The following is a 17,684-nucleotide window of genomic DNA, read 5'->3' on the forward strand; positions in this document are numbered from 1 at the left end:
TTTTGAAAATAACAAAGCCATTCTAGGTTCGGGATTCTATCTATCAAGGCCATATCGCCTAACACCCAGGACAATACACGCCTCTCCTCCACTTTCCCTAGTGGACGGGCGAGTAAATAAAATTACACTGATTATGTCGATTGATTGGAAGATATTAGGTAGAGACAAAAGTTCACGCAGTGCAGAGGGAGACAAAGGCATCAGTGATGAGGGAAAAGATAAGGAAAAAGGAAACATAGCAAGAACATCAACGACGAATTCCATCAAGCATATCGAGTGAGCCGTGTGCTGGCCAGGGAACCACACTTTTAGTTTTCTCTGGTTTTCTTCTTTCTAGTTTTGCTTGCACTCGGCGGCCTCCTTCTTGGGCTTAGAAGTACCATCCTGGATGACAGTTAGCAGTGGGACACTACGGGGATGAAACTAAGGAAGGAAATACCTCTTCGTCTGAGTCATCCTCCACGTCACGGTCCGATGCCCGCTCATCCTCATCATCCTCATCGTCCTCGTCCTCGTCGTCCTCATCATCCTCATCATCGAAATCATCGGGGTCCATGTCGTCACCCAGCTCCTCGAACTGAAGGGCCTCACCGGTGAACCAGTCGATCGCACGGGGGATCAATTTCTCCTTGATATCCTCACCCAGTTGGTAGTCCAGCTCCAGGCGCTCTTCGATGTCACTGGCAACGGACTCGTCGTCGTCAGTCGGGGGTTGCGGGGGGAGAAGAAGTTGAAGAAAGACTCGGTAGGCACGCTGATCTTGACGACACGGGTCTGCTTGGTGTCTGGACATGTACATTAGCCTTGGTACTTTATACCGATGGGAAGAGGGGGAGGAGGAAGAGGGAAGTTTCCACTTACTCTTGTTACGCTGCTTCTTGCTCTCGAGACGCAGAGTGAGATCCTTCTCCGCCTTCCAGTCAATCTTGGAACCCTCGGCGTGGTCGTAAATAAAGTCGCCACCATATCCACTCTCGTCCTTGTAGTAGTAGGTCTTCGAGATGGTCTTGTTGGTGAAGAATTCATTCTCTGCGAACTCGAAGATCAAACGGAATCCAGGTTGGTCGAGGTACTCCATGCGAATGTCGGTGAGTTGCTTGAGGGCCTCCTCATCCCGCTCAGTGATCATTTCCGCCAGAGAGATCTGGTTTTTCATGGCGGAGAGCCAAAACTCGGGAATACCGGCCGTAGCCTCGCCTTCAGTCTCCTTCTTCTCCTCTGCATCGTTGTTCTCCTCGTCCTCCTCTTCGTCTTCCTTGCCAGCCTCAACCTCGGCCTCGGTGGGCTCCACACCTCCGTTAATAATTGTGGCCCGGCGCTCATACAGCGGGGTGAACTTGGCGAAGTACTTCTTCTCGAGTTCCAGGACCTCCTCCTGGAACTGGGCCTCCAGCTTAGAGTGCTCCTTCTGGACACCCTTCAAGCCAGCGACGCGGCGGCGGACGACCGGGGGCAGGGACTCGATATAGCCCGATGAGCGACCAACGAGCTGGCCCAGCTTGCCCTGGATCATCGAAACCAGGGCGGGGTTGCGTGCGAAAAGTGAAGCGGCTGTCGCATTGTCTAGGGTTTCTAGGAACACGAACTCGTTTAGAATCCGGGGTTCATTCCACGAGTGAAGGAGGGGGGAAGACTTACCTTCCTTAATGCTGGAGACACCAGGCTGTTGGGCGTGCGAGGAGATGGGAGCATTGTTGGCTGGGGTGTTTTGCGGGGTCCTGTATATTTTTTCACGGCGTCAGTGTTTTTGCTCGATAAGCGGTCAGTGAAAGGGAAAAATCCTTACGGGGCGACCGGGAAATCAGCCTTCTTATTCCTGATGGGCTCAGACATGATGAGAAGGGAGGGGGAAAGAGAAGGTCTGAAAAGGGGGGTAGGAGATGAGTTGAAGATCAGAAAAGGAGGGAAGAAAATTGATATGGGTCGTGGAGTTTTGGGGGGAGGAGTGAGAGTCTGGATGGTGGGATCCTTAGCGCCGGTGGCCGGAGGGGCTTGGCGGGACGCGGTTCTGGTTGAAAAACTGCTCCCAACAACTTCCCCTCTCGCTCTTTTTTCTTTCCCTTCGCTTTTTTCCCTCACTCCTGGAGATTAGCTAATTCATGATAGATTCTTGCATTTCCTCTCCATATCAATTTACATCTATTCACCTAGCTTACCCTGGCATAATGAAACCACAGGAAAAAATTCCAATTCAACCTTCCTATGATAGGTAATATTCCCAGTTTTTTTTCTAATTTTGAAGTTGATAAAGGAATACAAAAAGCCTATACTCATAACCATCAGGATTACTACAGCGTAGTAGTTCCGGATCTTCAATGTAGATCGTGACTTAACCATTTAATGTTCTCATCTGGAACCAAGTCCGACTGGTGGCCACGACCCATTTTGCCATCCAAGATGTTAATTTTAGAAACACAACTATACGTTATTGTTAGGCCGATCTGGAGGTTGATAGGAGCATCATTCGAAGGTCATGTTGATTGGTCTAGGCTGATCTTGTCGTTCTATCTCATTCAAACTCCCATCCTCCAGATTTGATACTGTATGCATGCATATATATATTATCTCAAGGTGCTGTAGAGTATTTTCTCCGGGCTATACAGCTGACTCATACATGAGAATCAGAACTTGGTTTTCTTGATTCCATAGAACCTGAGAATCAAAGAAATTGACGCTGCTAAACCTGGGATCTGAATACTTGTTTACTAGCATATATACATATCTATATCTACCTACCCCCAAACAAAACCTCTATCTTGCCCCTCCTGCCTAAACAGGGATGGCTTGCTTACATCACGCCTGAGGCCATTCGCCGGCTTATCAAGGTCACATGGCGATAACGCAGTAGCACTGACTTTCGGGGACACCGCCCGAATCAGTGGCACACGAGCTCCCCGCGGCCACTCTCACTCCATTCGGCGCTTTCTTGACCTACAAATACCCATTACTGTATAGTGATGCACCAGTACCAATTGAAGGCACCATAGTGTTTCATTGCCCGTGCCAAAAAGCTTGCTTGGGCGAGCTTCTGATCATCGAACGCCAAATCCTCAAAAGCCGTCTTATCATAGCGTGATGGGTAGCCGACCACCATCCCCTCCGGGGACTGGCCCCATGGACCTCTCCATGTCCCGGTCGAGTCGTCGACGGGACTCTCTTCGGAGCAGGTAATGAACCCCACGATTACGGTGAAGATGTCGCTAACTGAAAGATGTAGTGTGAGCGTGGTATCTGACGTAGAGATGGCCCGGCATGAGGTATGTTGAAGCGACTGCTCCGTCTTGCATACTGTACAGTATTGACTTCTGAATAGGTATTCGATGGTCCAATCTCAGAAAGTATTCCGTCGAGTGTGGTCTCATTCTTACATCGTCGTAACCGAACGGGATCGACGGTCAGTTTCACTTACTTCCAAGATGGAGAAGATTTTGCAGAATGGTCGAACGAGGATGCGGTGGAGGAAGATTTGGAGGATCTGAGCTCCGGGTTCGAAGAAGAGTCGGCAGATGGACTCGCCGAAGCTGATGTTGAGTCCAGCAGAGGTTCTTTCATTTCCAAGAGACATTCGCAATCGCGAGACTCGGTAGAGCAACCTCTGCTGTCACGATACATCTCTGCAAGCTCTTATGGCCGTGATAGAAGGTCCGGGAGCAGACTGAATCAAAAAGTGTATATCGCATCGGAAGACTTGACGGCGGTCTTTGCAGGATTCTCCACCAGTGCAGGAGGGTTTGCTCTCTATATTGCTCTATGTATCTTGACTGGTGGTTTCGCATACCTTCTCTTGCGCTGGCTCCCACGATGGCGCGTAAGGTTGACTGGAAAAGCGGCTCCACTGGGGAAATGCCAGTGGATTGCTATCGAGGTAAAAATATCAACAACGGGGTCCCTAGTATGAGCTTCGATTAAGTCTACTAACCCGCCATTAGGACCAATGGAATCAATTCACCATTCACAAAGTGGGCAGCCAGTCCTATGGGCGTCCACTATCCACAGTTTTTGTTGACTCCTCTGGTCAAGTTTACGACGAAGACCGCGATCCAACCATTGAATCCCTACGGTTCCTCGATTACAGATACCTACGATTCTTTTACCACCCCGTCGAAGATAAATTCTCCTTGATCAATGGCTGGAGAGATCCCGCGTGGACTAATGCAAAGGCCATGCGTGGAGGACTGGATGCCGACGAGCGAGATAGCAGAGAACAGATTTTTGGACAAAATGTCATTGATATCCAGCAAAAAACCGTGCCGCAATTGTTACTCGACGAGGTATGTCTCCTTCTTTTACAAGACCTACGCCTTTGCCTCTCTCTTACTAGGAATAGGCTTTTCACCCCTTCTACATCTTTCAAGTGGCGAGTCTCATCCTTTGGTCTATGGATGAATATTACTACTATGCGGTTTGCATCTTTCTCATCTCCGCCTTCAGCATTGCCACCACAGTGGTAGAAACGAAATCGGTAGGTTCTTGAGACCCAGTGGAATGTGACGAAGCTGTAGAGATACTAATATGCGGACAGTCAATGAGTCGACTGAGAGAGATATCCCTATTCGAGTGCGACGTGCGTGTCCTCAGGAATGGATTCTGTAAGCTAATGCAGAAAAATGGTTTTCTTGGTCTTGATTGGCGGGTTGCTGACCACGACATCCAGGGCGATCGGTTTCTTCACAAGATCTGGTACCTGGGGACGTATTCGAGTTCTCTGATCCGTCATTGAACCAAGTACCTTGTGATTCTATCCTATTATCGGGTGATTGCATTGTGAATGAGAGTATGCTTACTGGTATGTTCTCACGATCCCCGCTCCATACCCTTGACTGGTCGATATTCTAAAATACAATAGGTGAATCTGTGCCTGTATCTAAGACGCCCTTCATCGATGACGCTCTCAAACATCTAGATCTCAGTGCCCCGTCGATACATGCCAATGTTGCCAAGCACTTTCTATTCAGTGGAACTAAAATCATTCGGGCCAGGCGGCCGCAGAATGCACACGACGATGAAGCTGTTGCCTTGGCTATGGTCGCCAGAACCGGATTCTCAACCACTAAGGGTGCACTAGTCCGCTCAATGCTATTTCCGAAACCCTCGGGCTTCAAATTCTACCGAGACTCATTCCGTTACATTGCGGTGATGGCAATAGTCGCGCTCTGCGGCTTTGTGGCTTCATTTATCAATTTTGTGAGATTGGGGGTAGGTCAATCCCGGAGAAATATATGTTCAATTGCTGATGAACAGCAGCTTTCTTGGCATCTCATCATTGTCCGCGCCCTCGATTTAATTACAATCGTTGTCCCTCCGGCCCTCCCGGCAACCCTTAGCATTGGAACAAACTTTGCACTCTCCCGCCTCAAGAAGCAGAGTATCTTCTGTATTAGTCCCCAGAAGTGAGTTGCTCTTTCATGTGATAAATCAGTCTCCTGCTGATACCCTGGAAATCTTAGAGTCAACGTTGGAGGAAAGCTAGATGTGGTCTGTTTTGATAAAACGGGAACCCTCACGGAGGATGGTTTAGATGTTCTCGGGGCACGGGCTATTAGCAATAACCAAAGGTTGGTACCCAATGGTCATTCGAACACAAGCATCTATGCACTGGAACTGGTCTGATGGATATTAGGTTTTCTGAGCTGTTGTCCGGAATTTCTTCCGGTCTACTACTACCATCGTCAGCTGCGAACTCACCTTATGACCTGGAGAAGCAGCGGAAGATTGTATACACCATGGCAACATGTCACTCCCTCAGGGTTGTGGATGGCGAGTTACTAGGAGATCCTCTTGACGTCAAGATGTTTCAGTTCACGGGGTGGTCTTATGAAGAGGGTGGCGGACATGCCTCCGAGCCGACAAGTCCCAAGTTTGATACCATCACTCCATCCGTTGCAAGACCACCAGAGACACATATCGGCGAAAGCCAACGAATTGGACCAAATGTAAGCTGTTAAAGTGTTTTCGTGTTCAATATGGGCACTGACCATTATGTTTCCATCGCAGCTTCCCGTTGAACTGGGTGTTTTACGGAATTTCGAATTCGTGTCACACCTCCGCCGCGCAAGTGTTCTTGTTCGACAGTTTGGCGACAATGGGGTGAGCTTCTTTGTGAAAGGTGCCCCCGAAAGCATCAAGGATATATGTGTGCCCGAAACCCGTGAGTTCCTCCTTATGGAAGAAATTCTGGCTGATTTACTTACCTCATGAGCAGTCCCATCTGACTATGACGAACTTCTTAACTATTACACCCACAAAGGGTATCGAGTTATTGCCTGTGCAACCAAATACGAACGGAAGCTGAGCTGGATGAAAGCCCAGAAACTGAGCCGGACTGAGGCCGAGAGTAATCTTGAGTTTTTGGGCTTCATCATTTTTGAAAATAAGCTGAAACCTAGCACTTCTCGTGTCATCTCCGAGTTGAATGAAGCCGGCATTCGCAATGTTATGTGTACGGGTGATAACATTCTAACAGCAGTGAGTGTTGCCAAGGAGTGTAAGATGATCGACCCAGGCGAGCATTGTTTTATCCCACATTTCATTGAAGGTGTGTACTGCGCTATTCCCCATCGATGAATTTGAACTGCGCTGACCGATTAAGAACCCGGTCTTATCGGCAAAACATCCCTTATATGGGAAAGTGTGGACAATCCCGATCTCAGGTTGGACCCAAGAACGCTTCTAGTATGGAAAATCCGACTCTATTGCCGTCATTGTAGTTATTAATTAATCGTCTAGCCTCTCCAAACCTCAACAGAAGAGGATCTATCTATCCCAGGAAATTTACTTCATGATCGGCATTACTGTGTTGCAGTTACGGGTGATGTGTTCCGGTGGATGGTTGACTATGGGAACGAGGATGTATTGAACCGGGTAAGAGTTGCTTTTGCCTTTTTCTCGTTGAGTATGAAAACGACGAGACGATTTCCTTTTCTAACAGCCCTGCTTAGATTCTGGTCATTGGAAAAGTATTTGCTCGAATGTCACCGGACGAGAAGCATGAACTGGTCGAAAAGCTTCAGTCGATTGACTACTGTTGTGGCTTTTGCGGAGACGGGGCGAATGATTGCGGCGCCTTGAAAGCCGCTGACGTGGGGATTTCCTTGTCTGACGCTGAGGCATCTGTTGCTGCCCCTTTCACCAGCAGGCTTTTCGAGATCTCCTGTGTGCCCACATTGATCCGGTAAGATTACTACTCCCCACCCTCAACAGTAGGACATCCAGCTCACAAATTTTCGATAGTGAGGGCCGCGCTGCTTTGGTCACAAGCTTCTGCTGCTTCAAATTCATGAGCCTCTACTCAGCCATTCAATTCTCCTCCGTGAGCTTTCTTTATACGTCCGGCTCCAACCTTGGTGACTTCCAGGTAAGCAAAACCCCCAACTTTTACACGTGAAGATACCCAGAGATGTGACTGACCGAATTCTTAGTTCCTGTTCATTGATCTTGCTCTGATCATGCCGATTGCTATCTTTAGTGAGTGATGCTTTACCTTATCTTGGACGATTGACTGACCGACAACTAGTGGGTTGGACTGGTCCTTACCCCACGCTTTCTCGCAAGCGGCCCACAGCAGATCTCGTGTCGCGAAAGGTGTTGACTCCTCTACTGGGCCAGATTATGATGGTGGTTCTCGCCCAGCTGGCGATCTTCCAGACTGTCCAGACCCAGCCCTGGTACGTTTTTTCCTTTGCTAAACTGCGAGCTGAAGACATTGCTGACCGTTGTAAACAGGTTTCTTCCCCCACAACTGAATCTAGAGAAGAGTAACATTGTGAACTCAGAAAATACGGCGCTGTTCCTGTTCTCCTGCTTTCAATACATTCTGACTAGTATTGTTCTAAGCGTCGGGCCGCCTTTCCGGCAACCGATGACATTAAACAGTGAGCGATACCCTGAGTTTAGAAACAACAGACGAGCTACTACTAATCACTGTTTGCACGATAGTCCCATATCTTTGCACAATCATTATCGATTTGCTGATCGCAGTCTACATGCTCTTCCGACCATCAAAGTGGGTCTCGAACGTGCTCGAGTTGACCATGATGTCGGATACCTATCGAGGCTGCATTTTGGCGCTTGCACTCGGGATGTTTGCATTGGCCTGGTCAGCCGAGGTCACTGTGTTCCCCCGCTTAGCACGCATTATTGGCCATGCCCGGACTCGGCTACAGCCCAGCTATCGCAAGAAGCGTCGCCAGTACAAGGTCCTTCTGGAAGGGATGGGTCTATGAATACATTGAAGGGGGGCCAAGGTGGTTGGGGTGGTGACTGTATTTATATATATAGAAGAGGCGCGGTAGATAGAGTGTCGCATGGTGCATCGCATTGTCACCTAATAAAAACGGTATGGTACATATCAACCACCCAAAGCCCCTGGAAGCTTCTTTCTCTCCCAGAGAATTAAAGACGAATATGAAAGTCAAGGTATCAAACGGCGCGCAAGCCTGCTCAACTTCAATTGAGCGTGGTTCGTGGTTATGAGACAGACCAAGCCCCTCCGTCTAGTGATCCCAAGGATGCTTCCATCCCAGCAGAGCCGGACCGTCCTTCTTAGCACGGTACATAAGCTGCGTAACATCTAGTTAGCATGTCCGAGCCAGATACTAATATTTTGAGGGAAGTATCCATACGAAGAACCACATGCTCGCACCTAAGGCAGTGGCAGTGAAGCGGTATAACGGCCGAGCCGCGTGAACGTGGACCGGGTGGTGGGAGTTGCCTGCCATGGCTACAGATTGAGTCAGCAGATGCAGATTTTGGCGGTCGAATAAGTCACCTACTTATGTATGCAGGACGGGGAGCTTTGCGGAAGACGGAGGGTTCGTCGGAAGCGGGAATTCGAGGAAGTGGAAGTCCCACCGTCACGTGATCAGTGACGGCGCTCTTTCTTCCTGAGCGTCCAAGGTTTCTTCTGTTGCTCAACTTAAAAGAATCTGGGACTTGGGTCTTAAATTTCTTATTTATCTGCAAGACCTGGGGACTGGGAGATTTGACCATTCCCGTTGCTTTCCTCATTTCACCTAAGTCTTCTTTCCGCTCAAGAGACCCTTGAATGGCCCTGGCAATGCGAAAGCTCACATCTGGTTCCCTTTACTTTTTAATCTGATCAGTGAATGCTACTATGATTCCATCTATCCTCCCAATTCCTCGGTGCTCCTTGACTCCGATTTCCCCGACAAAATTCAACTAAGCGCTGTTATCGCCTTGAATTGAATGAACCCATGATACCCGACTAAAATCCCCCGCGAGCACCAAGAACCAACTCAGCAGCATACCTGGATTTGAATCTTCAAGTGGTCAAAATCTACCGTTTCCCAATCGAATCATTCCTTGATCAACCAAAAGCAAGCATTCCGTGCTCGATCGAACCTGCATCCATGTCGTCCCTCGAAAAGGACAACAACGGTGAGCCCCGATTCCCTGGCTGCTCTAACATTCGAGATTTTGAATTCATCGGCAAGCTTGGAGAGGGGACTTTCGGGTGGGTTTTCTCTGGCCAAATGGGGTTTCAAGGGCTAATTGTTGGACCAGTGAGGTGTACAAAGCAAGGTCCAAGAAGGACAACTCGGTCCTGGCCTTGAAGAAGATTCTCATGCACCATGAGAAAGAAGGCGTATGCTTCACTTGCAATTTACCCTTATTGTACACCCCAGCTGACCTGCTCTGTAAAGTTTCCGATTACCGCAATTCGAGAGATCAAGATTTTGAAGGTGCTTTCTCATCCAAATGTCTTGCAGCTCAAAGAGATGGCTGTTGAGCGGAGCAAGGGTAAGAGATGGCCTTTGATGGCTTTGAGTCTTTACCGCCGATTGCGTATTGACACATACTTCAGGCGAGGGACGGAAGAAACCCAGCATGTACATGGTTACCCCATATATGGAGCATGATCTTTCTGGGCTTCTAGAGAACCCATCGGTGCACTTTACCGAGCCTCAGATCAAATGTTATTTGATGCAGCTTCTTGAAGGTCTTCGTTACCTACATGCGGTATGGCTTGTTGTCAACCAGTTCAAGGAGCCACCTGTCTGACGCATATAGCAGAGTCGTATTTTGCACCGTGACATGAAAGGTATGTGTTCATTGAACCACTTATTACACTTGCTTCAATCAAAGCTGATCGATGGGGTAGCTGCCAATCTTCTTATCAGTAATGGTGGAATCCTCCAGATTGCCGACTTTGGGCTTGCACGACCCTTCGATGAACCCCCCCCGCAGCCTGGAAAGGGTGGGGGCGAAGCAAAACGAGAATACACAGCCCTGGTTGTGACCCGATGGTATCGCCCACCAGAGTTGCTGCTGTCGCTCCGGAAATACACGACTGCCGTTGACATGTGGGGTGTAGGGTAAGTTTGGACCCAATATTTTGTTGAATAGGCTCTGATATACCCTATAGGTGTGTTTTCGGTGAGATGTTCAAAGGAAAGCCCATCCTTTCGGGCAGTAGCGATCTTAATCAAGCACAGCTCATCTTCAATCTTGTGGGGACCCCAAATGACGAGAACATGCCCGGGTGGAGTTCTCTGCCTGGTTGTGAGGGAGTCAAGAACTTTGGTTTCAAGCGTGGAAACCTTGCCGATGTCTTTAAAGAGTAGGAAGACCTTTCATCCTCCGGTTTGAATGCGGTTGTTGGTTAGACTTGCATAGACTAACAACACAATAGTCAACACCCTGCTGCTGTCTCGCTACTCACCGAGCTTCTCAAGCTTGACTGGCGGAAACGTATCAACGCCATCGACGCATTGAAACATCCCTATTTCACCACCCCGCCACTTCCCGCACGCCCTGGGGAGATCCCCGCCTTCCAGGATTCCCACGAGCTGGATCGAAAGAAGTTCCGCGGCCAACGGGTCCCCGTCCCCGCAGCTCCTGGGGGCAACGCTGGTGATGCCTCTTCCAATGGAGCCTGGACCGGCCCCGGTTCTCGACCAGATTCTCGAAGCAGAATTCCAGGGGCCGCTCGAGGTGGTCGACCTAACGGACCACCTGGTATGTCAGGCAACTCCAATCGACGTGGTCCATTCCCTTCGTCCCAGCGAGATAGCGGGCTTCCTCCACGGCCTCCTGTGTCTTCTCACCAACAGTGGGATGGTGCGCAAGCCGGATGGACCGATGAATCACGACGGGATCGGTTTCCCCAAGGCCGTCCAGGTGGTAGGTTCTCTAGCAGTATTGACTCTTATGTCCCAAACTATGGACAAGCTCCCGAAAACCCATCCCAAAACGCGGATCGGCGTGGAGGGAACCGGCGTGACTATCGTCGTGAGCCAGCTCGAAGAAGAAGTCGGAGTCCCAATTTCCGAGGACCTGGGTAGAGGCTGTGCGTTATCAACATCCCCCTACTAATTTAGCCGGCCGCAAAGGATGCATCATTCTCCATAATTGGCCGCGGCGTGGGGGCGTTCTTAGCTGGCAAAATATAAGATACTAATTTGAATTGGAAAATGATATCCAACACACCCATTTCACAATAATACTTCCCAGGACGCTTCAGGTGCTTCACTATATGTTTTTGTGTGTGAGTTATTCCAAGGTAGTTAAGTGCCTATCTATATATCGGCACAGACAGAGCCAAGTTTACATAGAATTTGGTTTGAAGGCACTTGTATAGACATTGCTTGCGTAAACCGTCAATTTGCTTTTATGTTTCTCCACCTCTAGTCACTTGATTTTACGGTTCGAGGATTGATCTGTGTATGAAGGACATAACCAAGTCAACAGACACAGAACGCCTCGTTGCACAGGCAGGACCTCGTTGAGGGTCCCAGCGAGGTTTTCAAATGGAATGAACCCAGGTTCAAAACATGTTAAGTTGATTACAATGGTTGGAGTATCATGGGCTCCTTGTTTAGTACAGAATTCGGGTCATAATTCGGGCTAAAAGAAGTTAGTCAGACCTCGCGTGTGACAAGAGGAACGGAGTTGCCTTACAGTTGAGAGATTCAAGTCTCTCATACAAGTCCTTGATGACAGCAGCACTCACGTTGCTGATATCAGCCATCAGGTAAGCAACCTGCTTATGGGTTAGCTATTTCTACTGATTACAGCATCGGTGGCAAGACTTACATCGCCCCTGCTATCGGTCATTTGCTTGTCGACATTGTGGTCACCAATGACTTCGTTCACTGATTGAACACGTACGTTAGAAAAGTTGTGCTTGGGGGGAGAATGGAGACTTGTTGGAGGGAGAGGTCCGTACCTTTTCGCAGCACACCAGGAATGTTCTTGTGGATATAGATGACCTAAGGGAGATAAGGACGTCAGCTTGAGTTTCCAGACTTCCTCGTCAATACTGATATAACTAACCCGAGCGTGGTTTGGCTCATCCATCGTCAGAGAACGGAGGGTGACCTCAGGCAGGTTAACAGCACCCAGAGTGGTGCCTTCGTTGACGTATCGGGTCAGCGCCTGAGCCACTTCCACACCAATGGCACTCTGGGCCTCCTCGGTGCTTCCTCCAATGTGGGGAGTCAGGATCAGATTCTTCAGGGAACGCAGATCAGTTCCCCATTCATTCAGTTCATTGTTGAAATAGTCGCCATTCCCGGCAGGCTCATTCGGGTACACATCCAGCGCGGCACCGGCAACTCGGCCGCTGCGCATAGCATCGATGAGGGCAGGGATGTCGACAACGGTTCCACGACTGGCATTGATCAGGTAGCTGCCAGTCTTCATCTTCTCGAATTGCGGTTTGCCAATCATGCCCTTGGTCTCAGCAAGTTCAGGCACATGGCAAGTAATGAAATCGGCCTGGGCCATCAGTTGGTCCAGGGTTTCGACCTGGCGGGCCGTACCGAGAGACATCAGGTTAAGCACATCATAAAAGATGACGGACATGCCCATGGCCTCGGCTAGGACAGACAATTGGGCACCGATGTGACCATAGCCAATGATACCTATGAAAATTCGGTGAGTGAATGATTCCTGCGTGCTGTACAGATCCCAAACCTACCCAATGTCTTGCCACGAATCTCCCAGCACTTGTTGCTCACTTTGTTCCAAGTTCCATTGTGCATCTCGTTGGAACGGTCACCTAGCTGTCGCGCAAGAGCAATGATCTCACCGATCACCAGCTCGGCGACACTACGGGAGTTGCTGAAGGGCGAATTGAAGACGGCGATACCTTGTTCAGCCGCATATTGCAGGTCCACCTGGTTGGTTCCGATACAGAAGCAGCCGATCACAATCAGGTTCTTGGCCTCCTTCAGGACGCGCTCAGTGAGCTTGGTCTTGGAACGGATACCGATGACGTGGACGTCCCTATTTCAATACCAGTCAGCTTCCCAATCCAGTAGCTACCTCCCTGGGAAGGGAGAACGTCGGAATACCGTACCGAATCTTCTCAATGAGTTGGTCCTCTGGTAGGGAAGACTTGAGGAATTCTACCTGGTAGCCCTGCTGTTGCAGAATTTCACGACCGGCCACGTTCACGTTCTCCAGGAGCAGAACCTTGATGTCTTGTGTCGCAAAAGGCTTCAGATGCTTCGCATTCAGCACCGGGATCGTCCGGGTGAGCGCTGAGCCATGGCTGGAGGGGGAATGGAAGGAAGCAGAGGGCGAGGTTGCCAGGTATTGAGCCTGAGCGGCCAGGTCGTCCTGGCGAGGGCGAATATCTCTGGCAGATGTCATGGCGTAACCGAGCAAGGAGGGGGAATGATAGAGAAAAAGAAAGAGTCCAAGTCTTGAGCAATGAATAAAATGATGAAATTACGGGCAATTAGGTCACCTTATATAAGCCCACCGAGTCTCCGGAATCGGATGCGATCAATAGTTCTTTTCACTTTTTTCCTTTTTATTTTTTTCTTTCTCTTTATTTAAAGGGAAAGAAAGAGAGGGATCAGTGATTTAAAGCTGGAGAAAATTGACTCATTTCTAGCATAAACTACAATATATGCTACGCTGCGGTATAGAAAAAAATCTGTATATACGTGACTCATTAGACTCATGAAGGCGTGATTGAAGAGGGGCATCGCGGGGCTTTTTTCTTCTTTTTTCCCGCATTTTCCGCCTTTTCTATTCGTCCAATCAACTACTCGTAACTCTATTATCGAGGATCCACTTTCAAATTCGTTTTTCCGCATATGTACTACATAGTAAAGCTCATGTACTACATCTGTCTGTTTTCAATCAGACTTTGAGATCCTGCATCTTCTTGGCCGCTTCATCGGTTCCCTTGGCCTGCTTGGCTTTGACTTTCTGTGAAGTCGTGTCCTTGGGCAGTTCCTTGACGTACGGAAGGAATTCTGGGTTGCCAGGGATGTACTTCCGCAGAACTTCGGGGACCTCGATACCCTATGATGGAATGAGTCAGCAGTTATCAGCAGGAAGGAAATGGGGAGAGCGCATACATCTTCCCGCTGGTAGTTCTCGAGAACGCAGCAGAGGGTCCGCTCGGTGGCACACAAGGTAGCATTCAGCGCGTGGACGTAGGTCTTCTTCAGATCGGTGGCCTTCTTGACACCAAAGCGGATCTCCAGGTCACGGGACTGGTAGTCAAGGCAGTTGGAGCATGAGACAAGTTCCTTGTACTCCTGCTGGAATGGGAACCAAGCCTCCAAATCGTACTTCTTGGCTGCCGCGTTGTTTAATGCGCCCGACACGATAGCCATGACTTGGTATGGGAGCCCCAGAGACTGGTAGAACTCCTCCGAAGTGGCCATCATATCTTCAAAAGCTTGCCATGAGTCCTCCGGCTTGGTCAACACAAATTGTTCGATCTGTAGGATGTATAAGCCTCCAGTCAGGGAAAACGGGTGCTGCAGAGGGGAAAGCGGGACGAGTCTAGCTCACCTTCTCAAACTGGTGAACACGGAAAATGCCCCATGCATCTTTACCGTGGGCACCAGCTTCTTTGCGGTAACAGGTGCTGTAGCCAGCGTACCTAGATATGAAGATATCAACACTTGCACAACAAGGCAGTGGGAATAGCTCTTACTTGATGGGCAAGTCACTCTCTTGCAGCCACTCGCTGCTGTGAAGTGCAGAGAGCGGTTGCTCAGAGGTGGCAATGAGATACTTATCGGTGGACTTGTCCTCGCCCTCAGTGACCTTGTACAATTCCTCGTCGAATTGCTCCAGCTGTGCGGTCTTAGCCATGAGCTCCTTAAGCATGAATTGCGGAGGCTGGTTGGGCTGGTAACCCTTCTTGAAGAGGAACTCCAGACCATAGTTAACAAGGGCCAGGTTCAAAAAGAGACCGTAGCCAGTCAAGCAATATCCTCGGTGGCCGACAATCTTTACACCACGCTCGGGATCATATCCGTTCAGGCGAGTCAGGACCTCGTGGTGGGAGAGACAATCGGGCCGCTGCATCACAGCATCTTGAGGGGTCCAAGTCCTAATGACCTGGTTGTCATCCTGTGATGCACCATCGGCATTAGTTCACTTCCCACATCACCATCTTATAAGAATGAATCCTTGCCTCGTTGTTGCTCAAGGGGACTGAGTCGTGAACGTAGTTTCCAATCGTTCGAATCTTACGGTCCCGCTCCAATTCCTTCGCAAGAGCTGCATCCTCAGCCTGTTTTTTTCTCTTGTCGACATCTGTCTTCTGGCTGAGCAGGTCGCTCGCATCTTCCTTGTTCTATTCAATCCAACATATGAGTTATTCGTGCTCGAGGTGGGGAGAAGGTGTGAGATGAGGGATACCTTCTTCTTCATGCCGATCTGCTTCATGAGGGCATTCAGCTCGGAGCCGATTTGAGTAACTGCATAACGGGCTAATTATGACTTAGAAGCTGCTTCCCACGTCGATCGGGCCACAAACATACCTTGACGGGCTTCTTCGTACAGGGCGATCACTTCGTCCACAGTCTCCTCTGGGGCGTGGCGTCTGCGCTGGCTCTCCTTGATCTTATTGGGGTCACCGCCGCGCTCGGCGACAAAATCATTGAGGTCCAACATGGTCGGGAAGGGGGTACAATTAAAATCTGAGTCACTGGCGTTGGTGGAGGGGTAAAGTGGGAAAAAAGTGCGCGCGGACAGCGGGGGATTACTTAATCCAAACATGGTAAATCCGTTCCATTCCAAATATCATAGAGGTGTATACCAGACAGACATAACTACGGTCATGTTTCTTTAACCAACATACAACCTCGGAAATTTCTCTACATAAGCTTTGTTGATCTGCGTTTCCATAAGATAGGAAATATATTGACGTGTCGGTGGGCCCAAAAGGGCCAACGTTTCATTACTCTATGCAAATGTCAAATACATATTTCCCTAGCCCTGGAACCGCAAAAAAAGAAACCCATGATTCAAAGCAACCCAAAGTCCCAAGATTCCACCATTCCCGAATGACAATAACAAGGAGAGAAGAAGAAAAAAGAACAACAATAACACAAGGAGAGAAAGGCGCGGGAAAGCGAATAACCAAATGTTTGTTGTATGTCTCCACAGGAGAGTGCTCCTAGACAACAATCGCAACGTTAGCTTCAGATTATTCCAAGGGACGAGGGGCATGGTTGGTGGGATTTAGGCGTTAGGCATACATGAGAAAGGGAAGGACGAAGGGAGTTGAGTACTTGCGCAGCAGGTTCAGGAGCTCCAAATCCCATAATCTCCAGCATAATCCTTCCCGAAAATAACATACCAGGGGAGAATATATGCCATAACATGACTCAAAGTCAGATCACATCAAAGCACACTTATTGCCCCCGGTAGGTTGAGACGGATTCTGAGATTTTTCAATCTCCCCAATCATCAGCTCGAATGCGTTGTCGACATTGAAGTCGAGGAAGGCACTGGCCTCGGTGAATGCACAGTTGACCTCTTCCGCCAGTTTGCGGCCCTCATCCAATGAGACTTGTCGTTGCTCTGGCTTCAGGTCACTCTTATTGCCTACAACTACCAGAGGCACTTCGTCTGCTCCCTATTGTGTCACACAATAACAGTTAGATATCCAATTTCAGAAGGAATAGACTTGAATAACGGGTGGGGGAGGGGGTTACCAGATGGTTCAAGATCTTGTCACGAATAGTCTTTACCATTTCAAAAGACTGGCGCGATGTCACCGAGTATGCAATGATATACCCATGGATGCCGATGAAATGCTTCGAGTTTAAAATGCTGTATTCATCCTGGAAGTAGAAGTCAGCTCTAGGAAGTCTTCCTCCTCTATCCTAACGAGCAGAGGCATACCTGTCCAGCCGTGTCTACGATTTCGGTGGCATAGTCCTGACCGTTGTATTTGATGATCCGGCTGAAAGTGTTTTCAATTGTGGGGTAATAACTTTCCACGAAGTGATGCTCAACGAAGCGGACCGTAAGGGAGGATTTTCCTGAGGCATTCAGCGTCAGTACACCGGAGATTTTCCCCTTGAAAACCAATGCTGATCAAGGCTCATACCCACGGAACGACTGCCAACAATGGCAATCTTTCTCTGCTTCGGGGCAGCAGGCATCGTGTCAAATATAGTGAAGTTACAGGAGGAGTTTTTGGTACAAGAACGGATATTGGGAGGTCAAGGAGGAGGTTTCAGAACGATTTGGCGATCGATGGGAGCTCGCGGTTGGAGTGGCAAATCCACAGGTTGAAGCAATCGGGGAGCTCGATCGGCTGCAAACGCTGCAAACAGGCGATTAGATACCCGATCTGGGACCGCACGTGAGCCGATAACAGCATTCCGATAACACATGTAGGATATACACTACTTGACATACGATTCAGTATATACTAAACACAATTAGGAAGGAAG

The 17,684-nt window shown here is 49.1% G+C and overlaps 7 protein-coding genes across 7 annotated transcripts; 2 read left to right on the forward strand and 5 right to left on the reverse strand.

Moving 5' to 3' along the window:
- Window positions 1-333: 333 nt before the first annotated feature.
- Window positions 334-1,833, reverse strand: nap1 (histone chaperone NAP1; the record flags this gene model as incomplete). Its single annotated transcript, XM_057067708.1, has 6 exons — window positions 334-384; window positions 440-680; window positions 743-785; window positions 862-1,572; window positions 1,639-1,718; window positions 1,787-1,833. 6 exons carry the CDS (start codon window positions 1,831-1,833, stop codon window positions 334-336), a joined length of 1,173 nt encoding a protein of 390 aa, XP_056918563.1.
- A 1,242-nt stretch (window positions 1,834-3,075) lies between these two features.
- Window positions 3,076-8,222, forward strand: N7503_008162 (uncharacterized protein; the record flags this gene model as incomplete). The annotated part of the gene is made up of 21 exons (XM_057067709.1): window positions 3,076-3,167; window positions 3,218-3,257; window positions 3,314-3,865; window positions 3,930-4,271; window positions 4,328-4,462; window positions 4,523-4,589; window positions 4,655-4,786; window positions 4,847-5,196; window positions 5,245-5,390; window positions 5,448-5,555; window positions 5,621-5,933; window positions 5,995-6,148; window positions 6,203-6,535; window positions 6,590-6,672; window positions 6,727-6,861; window positions 6,939-7,171; window positions 7,231-7,354; window positions 7,419-7,464; window positions 7,514-7,664; window positions 7,723-7,871; window positions 7,936-8,222. 21 exons carry the CDS (start codon window positions 3,076-3,078, stop codon window positions 8,220-8,222), a joined length of 3,972 nt encoding a protein of 1,323 aa, XP_056918564.1.
- A 270-nt stretch (window positions 8,223-8,492) lies between these two features.
- N7503_008163 (uncharacterized protein) lies at window positions 8,493-8,717 on the reverse strand (the record flags this gene model as incomplete). The annotated part of the gene is made up of 2 exons (XM_057067710.1): window positions 8,493-8,558; window positions 8,622-8,717. 2 exons carry the CDS (start codon window positions 8,715-8,717, stop codon window positions 8,493-8,495), a joined length of 162 nt encoding a protein of 53 aa, XP_056918565.1.
- A 651-nt stretch (window positions 8,718-9,368) lies between these two features.
- On the forward strand, window positions 9,369-11,303 carry N7503_008164 (CDC2/CDK family serine/threonine-protein kinase; the record flags this gene model as incomplete). The annotated part of the gene is made up of 8 exons (XM_057067711.1): window positions 9,369-9,472; window positions 9,523-9,604; window positions 9,663-9,759; window positions 9,824-9,978; window positions 10,033-10,060; window positions 10,121-10,334; window positions 10,385-10,579; window positions 10,652-11,303. 8 exons carry the CDS (start codon window positions 9,369-9,371, stop codon window positions 11,301-11,303), a joined length of 1,527 nt encoding a protein of 508 aa, XP_056918566.1.
- A 533-nt stretch (window positions 11,304-11,836) lies between these two features.
- On the reverse strand, window positions 11,837-13,617 carry N7503_008165 (D-3-phosphoglycerate dehydrogenase; the record flags this gene model as incomplete). The annotated part of the gene is made up of 7 exons (XM_057067712.1): window positions 11,837-11,865; window positions 11,920-12,001; window positions 12,055-12,113; window positions 12,188-12,230; window positions 12,295-12,884; window positions 12,941-13,248; window positions 13,322-13,617. 7 exons carry the CDS (start codon window positions 13,615-13,617, stop codon window positions 11,837-11,839), a joined length of 1,407 nt encoding a protein of 468 aa, XP_056918567.1.
- Window positions 13,618-14,115: 498 nt separating this feature from the next.
- N7503_008166 (serine--tRNA ligase SES1) lies at window positions 14,116-15,891 on the reverse strand (the record flags this gene model as incomplete). The annotated part of the gene is made up of 7 exons (XM_057067713.1): window positions 14,116-14,280; window positions 14,337-14,705; window positions 14,779-14,869; window positions 14,924-15,345; window positions 15,410-15,571; window positions 15,637-15,707; window positions 15,759-15,891. 7 exons carry the CDS (start codon window positions 15,889-15,891, stop codon window positions 14,116-14,118), a joined length of 1,413 nt encoding a protein of 470 aa, XP_056918568.1.
- Window positions 15,892-16,618: 727 nt separating this feature from the next.
- rhbA (Rheb family small GTPase rhbA) lies at window positions 16,619-17,390 on the reverse strand (the record flags this gene model as incomplete). Its single annotated transcript, XM_057067714.1, has 4 exons — window positions 16,619-16,858; window positions 16,938-17,066; window positions 17,128-17,267; window positions 17,336-17,390. 4 exons carry the CDS (start codon window positions 17,388-17,390, stop codon window positions 16,619-16,621), a joined length of 564 nt encoding a protein of 187 aa, XP_056918569.1.
- Window positions 17,391-17,684: the final 294 nt, after the last annotated feature.

The sequence above is a fragment of the Penicillium pulvis genome (assembly GCF_028828015.1).
Source record: "Penicillium pulvis strain IBT 33274 chromosome Unknown contig_7_segment1_segment0, whole genome shotgun sequence".
NCBI classification, from domain to species: Eukaryota; Fungi; Ascomycota; class Eurotiomycetes; order Eurotiales; family Aspergillaceae; genus Penicillium; species Penicillium pulvis.